The following is an 18,540-nucleotide window of genomic DNA, read 5'->3' as shown; positions in this document are numbered from 1 at the left end:
ATGGGCGTTCCCAGACATGCGGACTGTCTCTAAGGTATGGATGGGACTGAAAAAGTGACAAAGGCTTTTAGCTGATAAAGCAGAGTTTACAGTTTATTATCAAGATTTAGAAAACATACAAACAAATGTCACAGCTTCAGGTCTTCAGGCACAGGCCAGTTTTGAGAAGACGGACTGACCAATTGTAACTCCTGGCCATTCCCTTCAGAAAAGATATGGCAGGTGAAGAGAAGCAAGTTCTTGAAAGTGAATGGATACTTGTGTGGTTTGAATTACATTCATCATTTCACCAGGATAAAGAAAAAACGATAGTGACTGATCTGGTTTACACACATGGCCCTAATTTTTGAACAACCTTTTAAAGTTTTCACCCACATAGCTAGATAAGTGTCTCTGAGACACTGATGAGGTCGCAAGAAAATCAGTCTGTTGCCTCTGTTCTTGAGTAGTCTACTTGGCTTTCTCTCACTGCCACTCATCTTTAACTTTAACATACTGCTGTCTCCTCAGCTTCATTTACACAGGGACAGAAGATGGGTTACATACAGTTACAAATCAGATCCTCTGTTCCTAAACAAATCAAGCTTTATTTCCATTAGGATTTATGAGACGGGTTGGAAAGACACTAGAATACTCAGATCCATTCCAGACACAAATGTATGAAGTGTTACATGTCAAATGAGGGGGCATCCCACTTGTGAAAAATGAAATGCATAGGCTACTCATGGACTGCCATAACCCCTCCCAACCACCTCACAAATCAGAGTGCTACTGAGAAATCAACAGCCAACCTAACTAATAAGTGCTTTGGTCAGCTCCTAATTTCCATGTTTGAACACTGAAAAACGATTAAAGAGTCAAAAGATTTAGAATTAAAGAGTTACTAAGAATACACTAGTAAAGAATACAAGAGGTTAAACCCTCTGCATACACTTTTTCTTTTAAAACTTTTAACAAGGATATTTGAAAACATTATTTACATGCTATAACAACAAAGTTTGGCACTTTTTTTGCAGAAGATACGGGGGTGGGGGCATATGCAGCAGGTTATTATTTTGCCTGCTTTTCGGTGACATGGCAGTGGCAGATACTACCATGCGGAGAGACAAACATTAATGAAAAATTAGAATAGGAATTAATTCCCATTTCTGTAAGTCTCATAATTCTATTGTAGCAGTGGTGGTACAAAGCCCAGTGATTGCATGCATTTAAACATCAATGGCTATTAATTATTGTAATTATTTTCAACCTAGAGTGAGTTCACATAAATGAAGGAAAATAATTCAACCTTGTGATTTGTCTGTCTTACAGATCAATCCAACCTGGGGTGCACAAGGGGGAACCAACCGCCATCTCAAAGGAAAATACCCACCAGGTCAAGGGAGGCATGTAAGCTGACGGAGCCTTATTAGAAATGCTTAAGCACTGTCAGCACAAATGTTGCATGTATGTGTGTCAAATTTCACATACGTTCAAAAGGGAGTACATCATTCCTGTAAAAAGTGAAATTTAATAATATATTTTTTTGCGATGGCATGATTCTCCTCACTGTTCTGGGCTTTGATGAGTGGGGCATATACAGTTTCCAGCCCTTCCCAGTTTGCGTTACTTGTCCCTTGGTGAGACAGTACAGTGAACGATGTAAATACTGATGAAGTGATGCCGTTGCTCTTATAACACCATCACAGTCTCACTCCTGGGAAGCAACTGGGAACGTCCTAGCAAATGATCTGTGGTGTTAGCAGCAGCAACAAAACGTGGTGATATAATGGATAAAGACAGCGAGAACTCATGTTATCTTCAGGGTGCTACCATAAGCTTGCTGCACCACCACCTGCACGTTGTCTAGGATGAAGTCAAAAGCCATGCTCCACACAGACTCCACTGACTGCTGCATGAGCCTGCAGAGCATCATAAGGCACAAGGTGAGGACAAAAATATCATACAATTGTATACAGAGTGTATCTTAAGCCAAATAGATCATGCAGAACCATCAGCGAAGGGAGCAAGGAACAGGAACGGAGAGACTGTACCTTTTCATATATTTTATGATCAAATCCAGCTTTTCCAGGTCTTTATCTTCAATTAGATCAGTGCAGTATTTCATCACTTGTAGGATATCCTCCTCCATGGGTTCTGAGAGGAAGTGAGAAGTGCATAAAAATGTATTTCGCAACCTCACAATCTACAGATAAATCTCAGACAACTGCATGTGCCTACATTATGACAGAGGTGTTCCTCCCTCTATACCTGATATGGTGGTGACCCATTCCCGGAGGAGTGTTCTGATGTCTGTCAGGTCGCAGGCTCCAGCAAGTGCCGGAGTGGGGCGGGGAATGAACTTCGACAGAGGCTCTGGCATGTCCTGTTTTGAGGACGAGGTGGAGGGACCGTTTTCAGTCTGGGGAGGAGGAACAGATGCAAGCCAAAGAGTCAAAGTTCACTTTAGTCAAGTTCCATGCTGCAATAAACAGTGAATCTACAAATAACGCCACCATACAACAATAACCTTGACTAAAACCCGGGTGAGAAACTGATGATAAGCTCACCTTCAATCCGTTGATCATTTCTCTCGATTTGATAGAGGATGGAAGGGTTTTGGCTGGGCTGTTTCCTGTGTGACGCCTCTTCAGAGGGGATGCTCCTTTCTTAGAAGGACTCACTGCATTCTTTCTCTTGTAGCGCCGCTTCACGCGACCAATCCCAACTCCAACTCCTGACTGTTTCAGCTGCAATAAGGGATTCCTTTGCTCCACTGCAGAGAAATAGAGAAAAACAAAATAATAAGAAATAAAGAGAAAATGCATAAAGAGCACACTGCTGCTAGTGCTAATTCCTGACAAAGACCCTACTTTTCAAACCACTGGCCTTGGAACTTACATATTCTTCCCTGGGGCTGGTCATTGTCTATGCGGTTATAGGCAGACCGCAGTTCTTCCTGGAGCTCTTTGGGAAGAGCAGCAAACACGTCCGGATCAACCTATAGCCAAGAGAACCGAGAGATTAAGTGAAGTACAACACCCAGTTATTAACTCATTGAGTGCCAGCCACTTTTGGAGAACGGAAGCTCCCAGTGCCAGAGTTTCAGAGCGTTTTCAGTGATATCTCGAGGCCCACAGAATATTGTGTGATATTACTATGTAAACACCGAACATGCACAAAGAACGAGGAGACTCTCTTCTATCATCTGCAAAAAAAAGTTTATTGATACCATTTTCCGTTCTTTAGTTATGAGCCGGAGAAGATAGGCTGTTTTGAGCAAAAAGACAGGTTTCAAATTATAAGCTGAGATATTCAGCCTTTTGTGAAATGAAGCATTTCAGGCACATTCACTGACTCTAGCTAATATTTTCTGATGTAGTGACGTGGTGTAGTTCTGTGGAGCCTGCGTGCTCCACCCCCCTCTCCCCCCCTCAGCTGCAAACTCCTCCCCACACGCACCCAGTCTATTTTCGGAGCCTCCGTTTTTGCGCCGGGCGGCTCCCGGGCGGCTCCCAGCGCGACAAGGAAATGCCAAACGGGACTGCAGGGAAAGGTTTGGCCCTTCGGCGTCGGGTGCTGCCTTTCTGGCCGGTAATCGTGTGGAGAAACTATATGCAGACAGACAGACAGAGGCAGAGGAGCTCAGTTGTGGGCGCGGATTGACTGATGTTCGCAGCCAACTTCAGCTGCAGACAGAGCAATCTATATGGCTCTGGCTGCAGCATGCATTGGGTTCTCTTTGATCACGGCTTTTTCCTGCAGTTTTCCGGACCTTTCTGTAATCTGGAGAGCACTGTCGCCACCTAATGAGTCCGTAAAATAGGTTATACACCTTCAATAGCTCCCATATTTGTACAGGAGATGCCTGATGCTTTGATCCACGTCCCACCGTCAAAAAACGCAATTGACGAACATACTCGTCCTTGGCACTCTACGTTACTAAACGAAATGACGAACATACTCGTCCATGGCACTCAATGAGTTAAGAAATAATAATACAAAATAAATATTGCCGGCAGTGCAGGCAATCCATCTAGATTTGCATTAATGGAGTGACAAAGATTTGGTTGAAGTCAGTGTTGAACTGTGCATGTGTGAATGTCGAGTGTGATAGTAAGCTTCAGGGCCCAGCTGATAGCCCTGTTCAATTAGTGATGCCTGACTGACTGAATACTTACAGTATGTATTAGATGCTAAGAAATGCATAAGGTGTGAATTTTGTTTGTGCAAAGAGTACCTGTGAGAAGTCGGGGAGTTCCAGTATGATGCCCGTTGAACCTGTCTGATTTGGGATCTGTAGTACCAAGGTGCCAACAGGCGGAGCATACAGTGGAGGACCAGAGGCAGTAGGGGAAGGAGGACAGGAGGCTAGAGGAGGGTGAGATGAGGAGGGCTTCAGAAGTGGAGCAGAGGGCTGTGGGCTGGGGGAATAGCGCAAAGGGTTACTGGGTCTCCCTTCTTGATGAGTCCACGACTGCTCCACCTGCTCTCTCAGCTCTGCAGGCAAGGCCTCCAATACAGAACGATCCACCTTGGCAATCATTAAACAAACAAAAAAAATCTGTTAAAAAGACATTTTGTTGCCCGGTTCTTGTCTATGAAACATTAATATCAATAAAGTCCCTACCTGTGAAGGGGAGGGGACTTCAATACTGAAGTTGAGACGTGTTCGAGTGTGTTTTGGGGTTTGTCTGAAAGCTGGTTGTTGTTCCTTGCTTGTCCCCGGGACTGGCTCGGCAGGGGACGAGTGTGAAGATGGGGCTGTGGTAGAGGAAGTCTTTTCCTGATTTGAGCTGTCGGCAGCTGTAACAATGATATGATGTTGGATTCTATTTGAATCTATACATATCATCTCCATCTATGACTATAAGTCAAAGTAAAAAATAAACAGAAAGACAATATACAAACCTCTGTTTTTGGATCGGGCAGTGAGTCCCTGGCCTAGCAACATGTCTTTGATGGAGCGTGTCCGGGAGCCCGTGGAGTCCTGGGGGGCAGCATGATTTCCCTCAAGAAGCTGCACTTGGATACCCACTCCCCTCAGGTCCTGAACCTGCAGCTTCATGGCATGTAACAGCTTGATGACCGCAGAGGCAATCAGCTGACCGCTGTCGGTAGACTGAGCCAGCATCACAGTCCTGACGGAAGGAGGGAGGAACAGATAAGTCAACAGAGTGACAAAATGTAAAAAAGGCCCTTCGTCCAGACAAGGAAGATGGGCTTTGCCCCGAAACGTCACATGCTTTTGTGGTAACTCAATAAATGGTGGGAGCAGAATTGACCAGTGTGCAGAGTGCAGACTCTACTTTGTTGTCAACAGAGTGAGTGACCACAGTGAGTCTCTCACCTGGCTATGTTGTCACATACGCCATGACCGCCGTATTTAGCTGACTCCACTGGTGCTCCTGCCTTACGAACCATGATCTTAAGGGTCACTCTGCGGCCCCGCAGCCCTGCCTCCTGCAGACGCTTCTGCACCTCCATGGACAGGTTGGTCAAGAAACACTCTGCCTCATCAACCTGGTCAGAGTATGAGACCAGAGGGTTAGAGGGAGATGGGAAGGGAAATGCATGAAGAATGAGAGAAGAGAGAGCATAGGATGAATTGAGAATAATTGGGGGGGGGGGTTTAGAGAGTAGGTCTAACCCCAGTGAACCGGATGTTGTAATTCATCTCAGCTGAAACAGACTTCCTCTCCTTCTCATAGCGGACCGGCCGCTCATCTAGGCCCCTGCAGAAGCGGAAGAGTGTCTGTCCGGTGCGGGGTCCAAACCCCTTCTGCAGCTGAGACAGAGACACTTGTTGAAGGTCCCCGCATGAATTCACTCCCATCGCAGTCAGCTTGCGGCCCATTACGGGCCCTACACCTAAAGCAGAGACAAATTATGTTAATTAATACAACTACTCTATTTACTCAAATATCTACCTTGAGAAAATTGAATGAGTGTAGATTTATGAGCACGACCAGCAGGTGGTGCTGTATCTACCTGGTAAGCTAGTCACAGACAAGTCCCTGATAAAATCATCCACTTCCTCGGATCTCAGGAGGTACTGTCCATCTGGCTTGGCCTTACGGGTCGCCAGCCGAGCCAACAGGATGTTGGACCCTGAACAGGTGAAAGGTCAGATTGCATTTACAACAACACTGCCATGATCTATTTTACCGACAGAGGCTAAAGTATAACATGACATGCACTCACCCATGCCCACTGAAGCAGAGCATCCCGTTTTCTCTATGATGTCTGCTCTGATGGCACTGGCCAGGTCTTCTGGGCTGATGCCCAACTCTGACAGCAGAGCAGAGCCATCTATCAACACTTCATCACAGCTGAGAGCCTCAATGTCATGGGTATAACTGCAAAGAAAAAGTAACGGAAGGGAGGGTTTGTATTTATTTTGCAGACAGATTCAATTAAGAGGAAAACACGCTGAATTGATGAGTATATTTTCTTACCTGGCCAGGATGTCATACATGGTGAGAGCCACCTCTTTGTAGGCCTCAAAATCATATGGGACAGACTGCAGCGAGGGACACAACTGCTTTGCCTTGCCAAAAAACATCCCGTTCCTCACCCCCGCCTGCCTGAGAGAGACAGCCAACCTGCTGTTAGCACTCCCAGTAGATACAAATAGTTAAGTGTTGGAAATCAACAAGATGCAAGATGTTACTGTGCGTGTGTCTGTCCTACCTAGCCTCGTAACTGCAGGAAGCAATCTCTGCCATTGAGAGTGCAGTAGCATCCTGGTCTACTCCATTGGCATGAGAGACAGGACTCTCTGGTGAAGGAGTTCCTTCTAGGTCCTCATCTTTCCTCTCTGACACGCAGAACAAGGGTACATTCAGTAAAGCACATGACTTATTGTTAAGTAATACTTCAAAGGAATTGCCCTGGCCTGTATAAGTAGAGGTCTGAGCTCAGCACTCTCCCTGTGAAAGGCTCACCTAGCTGACCACAAGTGTATTTCCTCTGGTAGTATTGCTGCTCCAGTTGAGGATTGGCCCCAGGTCTCAATGGCACTCGACCCGGCCCACGGCTACTGGTCACAGCCACAGGCTTCCCTGAGGACGAGCAGAAAGGGGGACTCCTTCAGTTTTTAAGAGCTTTGGCTGGATGCATACGATTCTTCTATGTGTGTGTGTCAATTTACACAAAGAGTGGCTTGCCTTTGAGCTCTGATCGATGTCTGATCCCCACAGACACAAAGAAACAGTCCATGTCCACATGTAGAATACAAGACTTAACACTCACTGGTGCTGATGTTCCTGAGCCACACAGATGCATATGAGAACATCAGTTGAGTGATGCAAAACACACAAAAGACATGAATACAGCGTCTAACGATCCCACATGCATGTCTACATGCCCAGACACCCATGTAAAACTTGGCTACTCCAATAAACCTCATGTTCTCTTCTCAAAAAGACATTTTTGGCAGTTAACAGGAAGGGGCTAGACAGTGGGACTGCACTAATCTATCTCAGCTTTGGTGATTTTGGTTGAGAAAACGGTTCTACCTTGACTGTCTGTAGAGCGCTGGGCCACACACTTCCTCAGTCGATCTTTCCCAGGAAAGGTAGCACCCCCCACTGTTCGCCGTCTGCTATGCAGTTCATTGACATATTCAGAAAAACCAGTCCTCCACGTGGAGATTTGGTGATAACGCGAGTGAGAGTAGTATTCAGAGATTATACCACCTGTCTGCGCCAGCAGCTGTGCTGCAGACTTAGATGATGAGTTCTTGTTAGCGGGAGGATCAGGCGGACAGGTGGTGGATGATAACAGGTTTGTGTTTGGTGAGTCGAGGTCAGATGAAAAGGCATTGTGGTGAATTCCGTTCAGTCGAACAGGAGAGTGTGAAAGGGAGTGGAACGCAGGGGGCGGATGAGTCTTTTCAGTCATTGAATCTAACTGACAGGGCTGTGGTGAGAGTGGATGGGATTCTGTGGCTGCTATGGCCTCCTGGTAAGTGGGTGGTGGGGGTTTGGGTCTTTGTTCATTGGTTGCTTGTGAGCTGGGTTGGTATGGAGAGGCAGGGGATTGGTTGGGCTGCCTTGGAGGGCTGTGGGGGAAATCGTAGGGGTCAGGTTTCGTCTGGTGCTGTACTGGGGGACTCGTAGCTTTATTCTCTGGGCTAAGTCTGCAATGGGGCAGGTCCTTGTCTACGGGGGGTTGATCCGTAATAGGGGGCATTAAGGCACCATTAACAGGGTGAGTGTGTCCATTGGTCAGGGGTGCCTCCTTCACCCCCTGTGGGGCTCTGGCAAGACAAGGCTCTTCACTGCCCCACTCTTGTGCTCCATTCATTTTTGAATGGCTCATCAAGTCCAATGAGGTCTGCAATGATCCATTTCTGTAAGACAGTGAGATGACTGCTTAGTGTCTTGATATCAATGTTCCTGGCGTACAATTACAATAGTGTGTGCAAAAACTTAAAGGCAAGAAAGAGAAAAAATAAGGGGGGAATCACAATAACTTTACATACTTAAAGTGTCTGGTCTTTAAAGTTGTATTGTCACTGTATGTTGTGTATAAGAAAAAAATGACAATAAACATATTGGGGAAAAAAAAAAAAAAAAAAAAAAACTTTACATACTTACATTTTTACTTCCAGTTCCCTGTAGCTACTCTGGAGGGGGCTGCAGGACAAGCTGGTCTGAGGTTGTGGGTGGTTATGTTTCCAGGGCTGGAGACTGGGATGAGGTGGCATGGGAATAGACTGTGAGGAGTTTAGCTGATGGGTATCAGTGCTTGGGTTGGAGAGAGGGTGTGTGTGTAAAGGGCTGTAGTTCCTGGGCTCTGTACTGACATGTCTGTGTTGAGGGCCTGGATGGATTGGCTGGGGGGTGATTAAGCGAGCTGTCGGGCTGTGATGGACGGACTGAGGGTGGAGGTTGCCTGGGTGTAGTTGATTGTGGCTGGTGCTAGAGATGGAGTTATTATGGAGGCTGGACAAGGATGGCTCATGGTTGTGATGAATGCTGTCCTGTGGAGGTTGAAGGTTTTGATGGAGGCTTGGCTGCAGCAGTCCATGGCTTGGCCCTGCGGTCTCCTGGGCCTGGCACAGATTCACACTAGGGAAGCTTAGGCCTTTCTGTTTAGCATACAGTTGGTAGTGCAGGTAGGACAGGAGTCGCTCAGCCTTGATGCTGTTGTAAACAAATGACATCAAGGTAAGTCATTTGAAGCTAATTTTGTACAATAAAACCGCTAAAGAATACAACATGTGCAGACACACACACACACACACACACACACACACACACACACACACACACACACACACACACACACACACACACACACACACACACACACACACACACACACACACACACACACACACACACACACACACACACACACACACACACACACACACACACACACACACACACACACACACACACAAGCCAATGAACTAACCTTTCAGTGATCCACTCTGGCCGGACAACCTTCTCCCCTTTGAGCTCCTGAATTTTGCTGTTGGGCAAATGATTGGCAATGATGTGGGTGGTCTTGGAGCGTGAGTAGTAGACATGGAATTTGCCTCCATGCAGCATCATCAGTCTGCGTAGCTCATCTGCATTAGGATCTGCTCACAAACAAACAACAGGCCAAGGAATCACAAACAGGCAGAAGTTGAAAAAGTTGTCCTTCCCTAAATCTCTCTTCATAGATTAACCAATGAGGAACGTCATACTGAAGCTGAGCAGCATCAGGACTTTTCATATCGTAGGTATCGGGTAGGCGTTATTTCGAATCGCACATAGGTTACGCAAAAACCATGCCCTGTGCCCGCCTACGCAGCAGTCAAGCGCCGGGATTGGCCAGGCGCTCATGCTCATGTTGGGCTCCGTTACAGGGACACATTCCTGTGAGAAGCAACAACACCAAGCGAGGCTGCAATGAGGATATTGAAAGACAAAATCCTACATCGCACCAAAGCATAAAATGTATTTTAATGTTATTTGACTTTCTGACCACCCGCCTCAGTGCTTATTATGAGGCCAGAATAAGAAATGCTGCCCTTGGCCATTGGGAAGGCTAACCCTTTACGTTTGGTTTTATTTATTGTGTATGATTCAACTTTTTAGCTATGATTTTATATTATTGCATGTTTTTGTAGATTGTTGGGACTTCACTGGCCTGGAACAAACGGCTGGCCTGTCAAAAAGTTGTCCTTCCCTAAATCTCTCTTCATAGATTAACCAATGAGGAACGTCATACTGAAGCTGAGCAGCATCAGGACTTTTCATATCGTAGGTATCGGGTAGGCGTTATTTCGAATCGCACATAGGTTACGCAAAAACCATGCCCTGTGCCCGCCTACGCAGCAGTCAAGCGCCGGGATTGGCCAGGCGCTCATGCTCATGTTGGGCTCCGTTACAGGGACACATTCCTGTGAGAAGCAACAACACCAAGCGAGGCTGCAATGAGGATATTGAAAGACAAAATCCTACATCGCACCAAAGCATAAAATGTATTTTAATGTTATTTGACTTTCTGACCAACCGCCTCAGTGCTTATTATGAGGCCAGAATAAGAAATGCTGCCCTTGGCCATTGGGAAGGCTAACCCTTTACGTTTGGTTTTATTTATTGTGTATGATTCAACTTTTTAGCTATGATTTTATATTATTGCATGTTTTTGTAGATTGTTGGGACTTCACTGGCCTGGAACAAACGGCTGGCCTGGGATGGGGGGGGGGGGGGTTGGGGGGGCTAGGCCTATGTGCTGTAGCCTATTGTATTTTTAATTTTATATTTTTAATTTAAACTGTCAGCTGAGCTCTGTTATTGAAGCTTTGGCTAAAGGCCTGAATTTTACAATGATGTTTTGAAATAAATGTTTAAAAATCGATTGTGTGTTAAAAGCGTGTGTTTTCATTGGCGTTATTACAGTAATTTATTTTCAATGTCCGCTATCAAGAGCAATTTGGTTAATAAAATCGCTATGCTGGGCACAGTGTTTGTGGTGTGTGGGAAATGTTTGTTTGAAAAGCTTGTGTGTTACGTTTTCATTAGCGTTAATACACTAATAATTAATTTCAATGTCCGCTATCAAGAGCAATTCAGTTGGTTCATGAAATCGCTGGGCTGCGTGCCCTGCAGTGGTTGTGGTGTGGGAGATTCCAGCTGTCAAAAGAAGACAAAAGACTTGCTCCTGGCCAATCCCGGCACTTGACTGCTGCGTAGGTGGGCACAGGGTGTGGTTTTTGCGTAGCCTATGTGCGATTCGAAATAACGCATCGGGTAGTACTGTCATCTTTCCCCAAAACAGTGTGTCAACAAAACATTACCATGATTTTTTCCCCCATTCAAAAATCCTGTAGTTGAAAAACAATGCATTAATTTGGAAATGTTGGATGTTTTGTTTTATAATAAAAATGCATGCCTAGCGGTGCCTTGTGCCGTTCAAGTTGAGTGCTACATCAACATGTCATACAACCAGCAAATCAACAGCCTCATGAAAGTATCATTGCACAAACTCCTGAAAGTCATGTTAAGATGCTACAATGGGCGTCCGGGTAGTGTAGGGGTAGATTCCCTCCCTGCCTACCAACACGAGGGTCACAGGTTCGTGCCCCCGTGCTACCTCCAGCTTGGTCGGGCGTCCATGTGTGCCGCGTGCGCATGTGTCGGAGGAGGAAAGATGGTGCTAGTCTACAGCTCTCCCCAGATCGGCAGAGGGGGTGCTGGATAAGAGAGCAGAGGGGGTGCAGCGACCGGGGCAACAGGGGAAAATTGGCCAAGTACAATTGGGAGAAGACGGGAGGGTGGATATAGTAATAAAACAAGACTAGGTCAAAACCTAGCATATGGCCAGCACAGAAAAAGTTACAGACCAAAATGTAAAGAGGGTTGTTATAGCGCCACCTAGTGGTCAACAAGTGTAATTTTTCCACCCATAGTAAAAGGTGACTCTGTGAACCTACCTACCAAATTTGGTAGCGGCAGGTCTTATGGTTTCTGAGTGGGACCAAATTGGCTTCCAAATGGGCTTCCAAATGGGCTTGCAAATTGGGTGGACAAACCCTGTTATAGGGCCTGCGCCACTGCGTGTGCTGGCCAAAAATTCATGTATGACATGTGATATAGTTACTCCGTGACAATCACACAACTGACGTCGTCAATGAGGGGGACATGAATTACAATACAATACTGAAAGATGTTCTATCACTGAACATCTGCTGGTAATTCAAAATGGATGACAAAATACAAGTGACTGACAGCTCTGAACAAATAAGCTATTCTTAAGACTCTTGACGTTCAGTGACCATTAACATGATCATACATAGCTAAAGCATTATGTTCAGGTTCCCAATGATATATATCCCCTAAAGAGCGCCAAGCTAGAGTTGTATAAAAACATGTAGAAAACATCAAAGTGAGAAATGTGTTGGAAAATTGAAATCAGAAATGCAATGCAATGAAACCAGAAATCGTGAAAATTGAAATCAGCAGAAGTAGCACAGAACTACACCAATGTGCAGTTCAAGTCATGACAGTCTCAACTGTGGCTCATGTCTGCAGCTGTACCTTATATGAACCCCCCTATTATTATGCAGCTCTCCTGCTCCCTCCCTCATCTTCTCACACAACAGTCATCTCAGGTCATGCTTCACAGTCACAAATCCACTCAGTCTCTCACGGACATTTAATCCCTGATGTCATTAAAGAAACTTAAGGACCACTTAAATGTTAAGAAAAGTCAGGAGCGAGCTTATAGGAAAGTACAGGATCAAGGTAAGTTGTTAAATCCTTTGCCTTTATAGGCTAAATTAAGATAGATGGGTGTAGTATAGTTAGTTACCTGTGTATCCATTCACATAGATGGCCACTCCACCGAAGATGTTGGAGCATGCCCCTTCCTTCTGTTTTTCTCTGGGGGCGTCAAGTAGAAACTGCTCATCCAGCTTAGAGACCTTGGCAGCCATGTAGCCGCCCTACGGACAAAAAAGGACAGAAATGAAGATGGTGAATGACAGTTAGCAGACGATTTGCAACAACCATGACACTGCAGTAAAGTGGATAGGAGGGGGTGATACCATTTAAACCGGACATATTACAAGAGAAAATATTCGTCAGCTCAATATCTGTTTTTTCCCTTCTGTTTGTGTCCATTTCCATTTTTTCCCCACTTTGACACCAAATCCTCTGCCGTCTTGTCAGTCAACTCCATCCATAAATACTCTCGTCATGTGATGAGCTCTGACTGCTGCGGGTGGAGCAGACAGCACTGATATGCGGAAATGAACTAAATGGGTTTTCTTTCTTTTCTTTCTTTTCAACAGTATAGGTAGGAAAGTAAAATATTCTGTGTATGCCTGACCACGATATAACACCGTCCAATAAACATTCTGACGACCATTCACTTTGGTCCTGGAGGTCGAATCGACGTCGATCTGAAGGGCTGATGTGAACATTTTTCTGATGTCGATTTCTGATTGAGAGAAAAATATGGCGTCGTGCAACTAAAACCCACGGACCTTCTGATTGTGAAGCACACATCTTAACCACTCGACCACCAGGCCTTGCAGTGTTTCAGAGTGGTATATGCAGTGTGGGTTGAAGTGAAGCTGACTTTTATACATTCATGTATAGATGTGCTCCCATTCCAGTGTCCTGACTCCTGGAAGCTTCTTGGCAGCACACAGCCGTGTTAGTTCCATATTTATGTCATTTTAAATTAAAGCCCCATTCAGCAACTTTTCCAAGTTTTGCTATTGGAGAAACTGCGCTGTCTGCGTGCAATAGTATCGATAACGATATCGCCGTTCAAAGTCAACAAAACACAGCGCCAGAAAGCTCTATGTACATGTTGTGACATCGGGTACTCACCACGTGATGAAATAATAATCCATAGTTCCGTGAAACATCATTTTCGCAGCAAATCCGAATCGAGTTACTTCCTGGTTTCCAGGAACACAACACTACCGCTGACGCTGTAGAGCGCATGCGCGCATCTTGCCACGGGACGTGGCAGACAAACTGCTTAGTCCCAGGGCTGGCCAATGGAGGGCAGTGTGGGATAAATAAAGGCGAGAGTCTCCCTATTACAAGTCAATCTACCATGTCCTATGACTAAAAAGATGGTTGAAAAGACGTCAGACCGAATATTTTCAACTAGAAATCAACGCTGAATCCTGGTTGGTACTCACTGGGTATTAGTGAAATTGCAAACATGATGGGATATTATCAATCTCACAGGCTGAGTAGGCAAAAACTACAATGATACAATGAAAGCGTTTTGGCTAGAAGCGGGCTGCAAATAGCTGGTGCAATTGGGAGCTAAATCGTGGCTACGCATGGGTCAAACTAAACACTTTGTAACACAGTCTAGAACAGTGATACTCAACCCGAGGCTCTAGAGTTACATGCGGCTCCTTTATGGGTAGTTGTTGACATAATATTGCAGTGTTTCCCCTACCATTCTACAGGCCTGGCGAGCCCGCCAGGCCAACGATGCCCTCGCCAGGCCAGAAGAGGAAATGCAATTTTTTTTTCTTTTTTTTTTTCCTGCTCTCCCCAAAATTTCAATAAACCTTTATGGCATATTATTACAATACAACAATACTGGTGTTGACAGTAATATAAGATGCCAAATCATTCAAAACAATAAGCATTTTGCTTTTAGGAGCATCGTGCGCTGTTCCAAAACGTGTCAACATGTGTCGTTGCCTGGGAATCGCACATCCCATAACACAACTGTTCGCATCGCATCCCATAATAGTATGATGATACTTGGGATGCCATTGCGAACATAGATGCAAACAGGTTAGCTAAAAGTTTAGCGTCGCCAGCGAGGGCCCCCACCGTTGCGGTCGGGGTACATTTCGGAATCCCTCCAGGCCTGAAATGTTTCCTAGGGGAAACACTGTATTGAATGTTGATAATATATGTATGTTTTTTTCTTTTCCTGTGTCTGAGCATGTTCGTTTGTCTTGTCTATGCTTTGTTCTGGAAAATCGAAAATAAAATATTGAAAATATAATAAATAAAAATAAAATAAAAAAAAAGGGAGGAAAGGGACTTTTTTGTAATTTTGTCAATGTGGCTCCTGAGTAGGGTAAGGTTGTGTACCACTGCTCTAGAATATATTTTCCTCGAAATCACCATTCCCTAAGATTATGTTTTCATGTCAGAAAATTATCATAAGTCATGTCTTGACCTGACATCCATTGGATTTGTTCACCTTGACGCAGGTCGAGGAAACATGTGGGCAGGAACACAGACTCCCACGGCAAACCTAGTGGATACTAGATAATTCAGAGGTTTTGCAGTCAGCAGTGAGTCACATTCAGCTTTGATCTGTATAAATAATGTCACATCCAAGCACTGTATTCAGTGAATACAGTGGAACCACAGGGACTAAATGAGGAACTGAGCCTCTCTTGTTACCTGTGATCTTATTGTGAGGAAGTGATGTGTTGTGGTATTGTACTTGTTGTTTATTATGTATTTTTATAGAGGGAGTGCTGCTCTAACACAGCACTGCCCCCCCTTTCTATTTTTTCTGTGAGTGCTCTCATGGTATAGGCTTATTGATTAACCACCTCCCACTCCATTGTAACCAATCAGAAACTACCACCTAGAACGGAGGCTCTCTTAAGTGTTGGGATTTCTGCCTGTACTGTTTGACTCTGAAGAAGACGCAGTGCGTGTCGAAACATCAGTTCAGCTCTTTGTACCTTTTATTAAATGTATTGAACTGACTTCATGTGCTCCAGCTCACTCATTGGGTTAGTCTTTTTTGAAGTGGCCCATTGACCTGTTTGCATTGTTTTGTCCTGTTCTGAGAGCACCGACCTCCCTCTGTGGAGGGGTTGAAGCGCAGGAGATTCCTTCTACAGTCTATTTAACTGTCTGTAAATCTCATGTAAATTCAACGAAAATTCATATTTATCATCCACAGAGCACTTCACCACTCATGTACATATTGTATATATTTACTCGGTTTGATTGCACTTGCAACTTTGTGATTGTCTTTAGTTATCTTCCTACTTCTTATCTCTGTATATTGATGTGACCGCTACGCTGCATACAGACATGACAAATTCCTCGTACTGTATGTAACTTGCATGAGGAAGAAGCCCAACAAATCCACGAGAGGCCTTTTAGGAGGGCTATTCAAGCCGCAAGTGGAGCCTGCAGTACCACCATGGCCCAAGAAACATCATACCGGAATGAAATGTTGGGAGCGGGGGAGTCTGGTGCAACGCACAGGTCCTGGACCTGGGGAGACGTAGGAGGAGCCCGGACAGGGGGCAACCCACAGAGCCCAGTCCCTCCACGTGCCAGAGCCTCCCGGTCCCGGCAGAGTAGTTCTGGAGCAGCGGATTGAGTGGCCCTGTCTTTCCCTAAGAGGGCTGACCGTGGGTAGCTACTGGGACGTAAGTCAGGGCTTGATCAACCCCGGCTGGGTCACCTGGGCGAGGGTGTATGATGTTGCAGTACCCGAAACATCCTATGACCCCAGGGTACATCACTGATGATACGTCCCAGTTGCATCCATGTGATGTTTTTTCTCTATAGCATACTGTGGCAATAAAAGTGATTCTGATTCTGATATACTGTATTTCCCGTTGGGGGTGGGGTAATGGGTTGGGGTCAATGTCGATTCAATGGCATAATTCCTGGCAGAAAATGAGATACTCTGAGGACTGCTGGTTATGAGATTACCAATACTCACCCTACTTGACCAACCATTGTCATCATTGGATTTGGCTCTCTTCTTTGTCCACCCATCTCGACTCATACTGAGCCGCCTGAAAGCAAAGGACGAGCTGTCAAACACACAAACTCAAAGCTGGGCTCAAGAAGACCCTGATCCAGAGTGCAGCTAGTTTAAACCAGACTTATTACTTCATCGATTACTTACAAACATACCAGCATTTAAAGGAGAAATTGATTTTGAATGTGAAATACAAACAAATGCACGCACGCACGCGCGCACACCCACCCACCCACCCACACACACACACACACACACACACACACACACTCTGTTGTAGCTGGGTGATAATAGCACTGTATATACACGTGTTAATAATTAACACGATTTCGTGAGTCCATGGCAAGCTCGGCAAATCTTCTGGTAACGTTAACGTTCCGAGTGCAATTAACGTTACACGTTGCATGCACTCGCTGAAAATAACGTTACACGTTAGCTTGCATAACGTTATTTGCCCAGACAATGAATTAGCTAGGTGTATGGTAGTGCATATAAACAGAGGTGTAGCCTAACGTTAACGTTACTCACGTCTGTAAACAAACAACGGTCTGTTCCCCCCAACGGAAGTCACTTGCTTTTTGATCCTCTCGCACGGGGCTGGTGGTGGCCACAGACTTCTGCAGATAGCTAAGACCTACGTTACAAACCGAAGCCTTGTGCACGCTGATCAGACGAGGCAAGACCAAAGCAAAACCAACTGTTAGCTCGACTTATCAACCTTGACTTTACTCGCCTAGGAACACCTTCTCATGGATTGAGGTCCCCCCTTATTTTGTCATACTGCCATGCCGCGTCTTTTCAACATTTTTTCCTCACCCTCCCAGTCCCTTCGCTCTCCATTTCTGATCGCTTTGCTTTTTCCCTTCCCCGAGCTAGTCTCAACAACGCCACAATACGAACTGTGAATTCCGGTCAGAAATTTCAAAATAAAATAGCGAGCATATGTGCCAAAGTCACGCCCTCTTCCGCGTTCAGCATAGCAAGATCGCTTTACTTCGTCAAATCAAGCGATTCAGCTATATTAATAATCTGGAGAGGCCATTCTCAAGATTCATTTTAATAGCTTCGTAATCATACAAACAAGGAATTTGATTAGTGCAGTTATGCAGCACAGCGATCGTCACATCAATAGCAGAAGATGGAGAAAACAGGAAGCCATCTCAAATGATAAATTATAAAGTGCAAAGTAAAAGTCCTGACATAATGGGGTGGGGGGTAGGATAGTCTCCCTGGGAGAATGACTGTCTATGTAAATGTCCATGTAAAATGTCAAGTTTAAGTGTCCATGGGATAATGTCCCATTTGTTGCGAGCCGGTTTTGCTCACGGGGCATCAGGGCAAGGGAGTGACAAAGGCCTTATTTTGGGGGGCTTCCAGGTGTCATTGAAGAGGATGGCAGTTGGGTAGAAGCTGTCCCTGACGGGAGGTTCTGGTACCGCAATACATCAGAATTATGCAATGGGGGAGGATTCTGAAGAGTTTATGTCCTGTATGGGTGGGGTTGGCCATCATTTTCTGGGAACGCTTTAGCATCATGGTCTGTAGGTCCTGGATGGATGGCAGGCTGCACCTGACCACCTTTTCAGCTCCGCGGATGATGTGCTGCAGTCTAGAGATGTCCTTGCGGGTGGCAGCAGCATACCAGACGCTGATGGAGGAGGTGAGGATGGACTCGACGGTGGAGGTGTAGAAAAGTGACAATACTGTCTTTGGCACCTTGAACTTCTTCAGCCGCCAAAAAAAGTACATCCTCTGTTGTGCCCTTCTTGGTGGGAGCTTTGATGTTCGACTCCCATTTCAAATCCCGGCTGATTGTTGAGC

General features: G+C 45.4%; 1 protein-coding gene across 1 annotated transcript; it reads right to left on the bottom strand.

Annotated features, from left to right (window-relative positions):
• Positions 1 to 95: 95 nt before the first annotated feature.
• On the bottom strand, positions 96 to 17,524 carry rev1 (REV1 DNA directed polymerase). The gene is made up of 22 exons (XM_083639544.1): positions 17,248 to 17,524; positions 16,678 to 16,753; positions 12,799 to 12,931; positions 9,409 to 9,577; positions 8,583 to 9,131; positions 7,500 to 8,335; positions 7,149 to 7,247; positions 6,927 to 7,043; positions 6,673 to 6,799; positions 6,438 to 6,566; positions 6,184 to 6,338; positions 5,971 to 6,090; positions 5,630 to 5,850; positions 5,330 to 5,502; positions 4,891 to 5,120; positions 4,610 to 4,785; positions 4,220 to 4,513; positions 2,881 to 2,980; positions 2,550 to 2,755; positions 2,251 to 2,401; positions 2,034 to 2,136; positions 96 to 1,901 (listed from the first exon to the last, which is right to left on the bottom strand). The coding sequence occupies exons 2-22, from the start codon at positions 16,741 to 16,743 to the stop codon at positions 1,790 to 1,792; spliced, it is 4,266 nt and encodes a 1,421-aa protein (XP_083495670.1). The 5' UTR covers positions 16,744 to 16,753; positions 17,248 to 17,524; the 3' UTR covers positions 96 to 1,789.
• Between the last annotated feature and the right edge of the window lie 1,016 nt (positions 17,525 to 18,540).

The sequence above is a fragment of the Poromitra crassiceps genome (genome assembly GCF_964638095.1).
Source record: "Poromitra crassiceps genome assembly, chromosome: 6".
NCBI lineage: Eukaryota > Metazoa > Chordata > Actinopteri > Beryciformes > Melamphaidae > Poromitra > Poromitra crassiceps.
Note: the sequence above shows the minus strand (reverse complement) of the source record. Positions and strands in the feature narration are given on the sequence as shown.

Bases quoted from the DNA above. Each gene is read 5' to 3' on its own strand.
- rev1 (XM_083639544.1), bottom strand. From the start codon at position 16,743: ATGAGTCGAGATGGGTGGACAAAGAAGAGAGCCAAATCCAATGATGAC. The intron at 9,132-9,408 runs GTTAGTTCATTG...TGTTTACAACAG, and splicing joins CCAGAGTGGATCACTGAAAG to CATCAAGGCTGAGCGACTCC. The intron at 4,514-4,609 runs GTAGGGACTTTA...ATGATTGCCAAG, and splicing joins AAGTCCCCTCCCCTTCACAG to GTGGATCGTTCTGTATTGGA.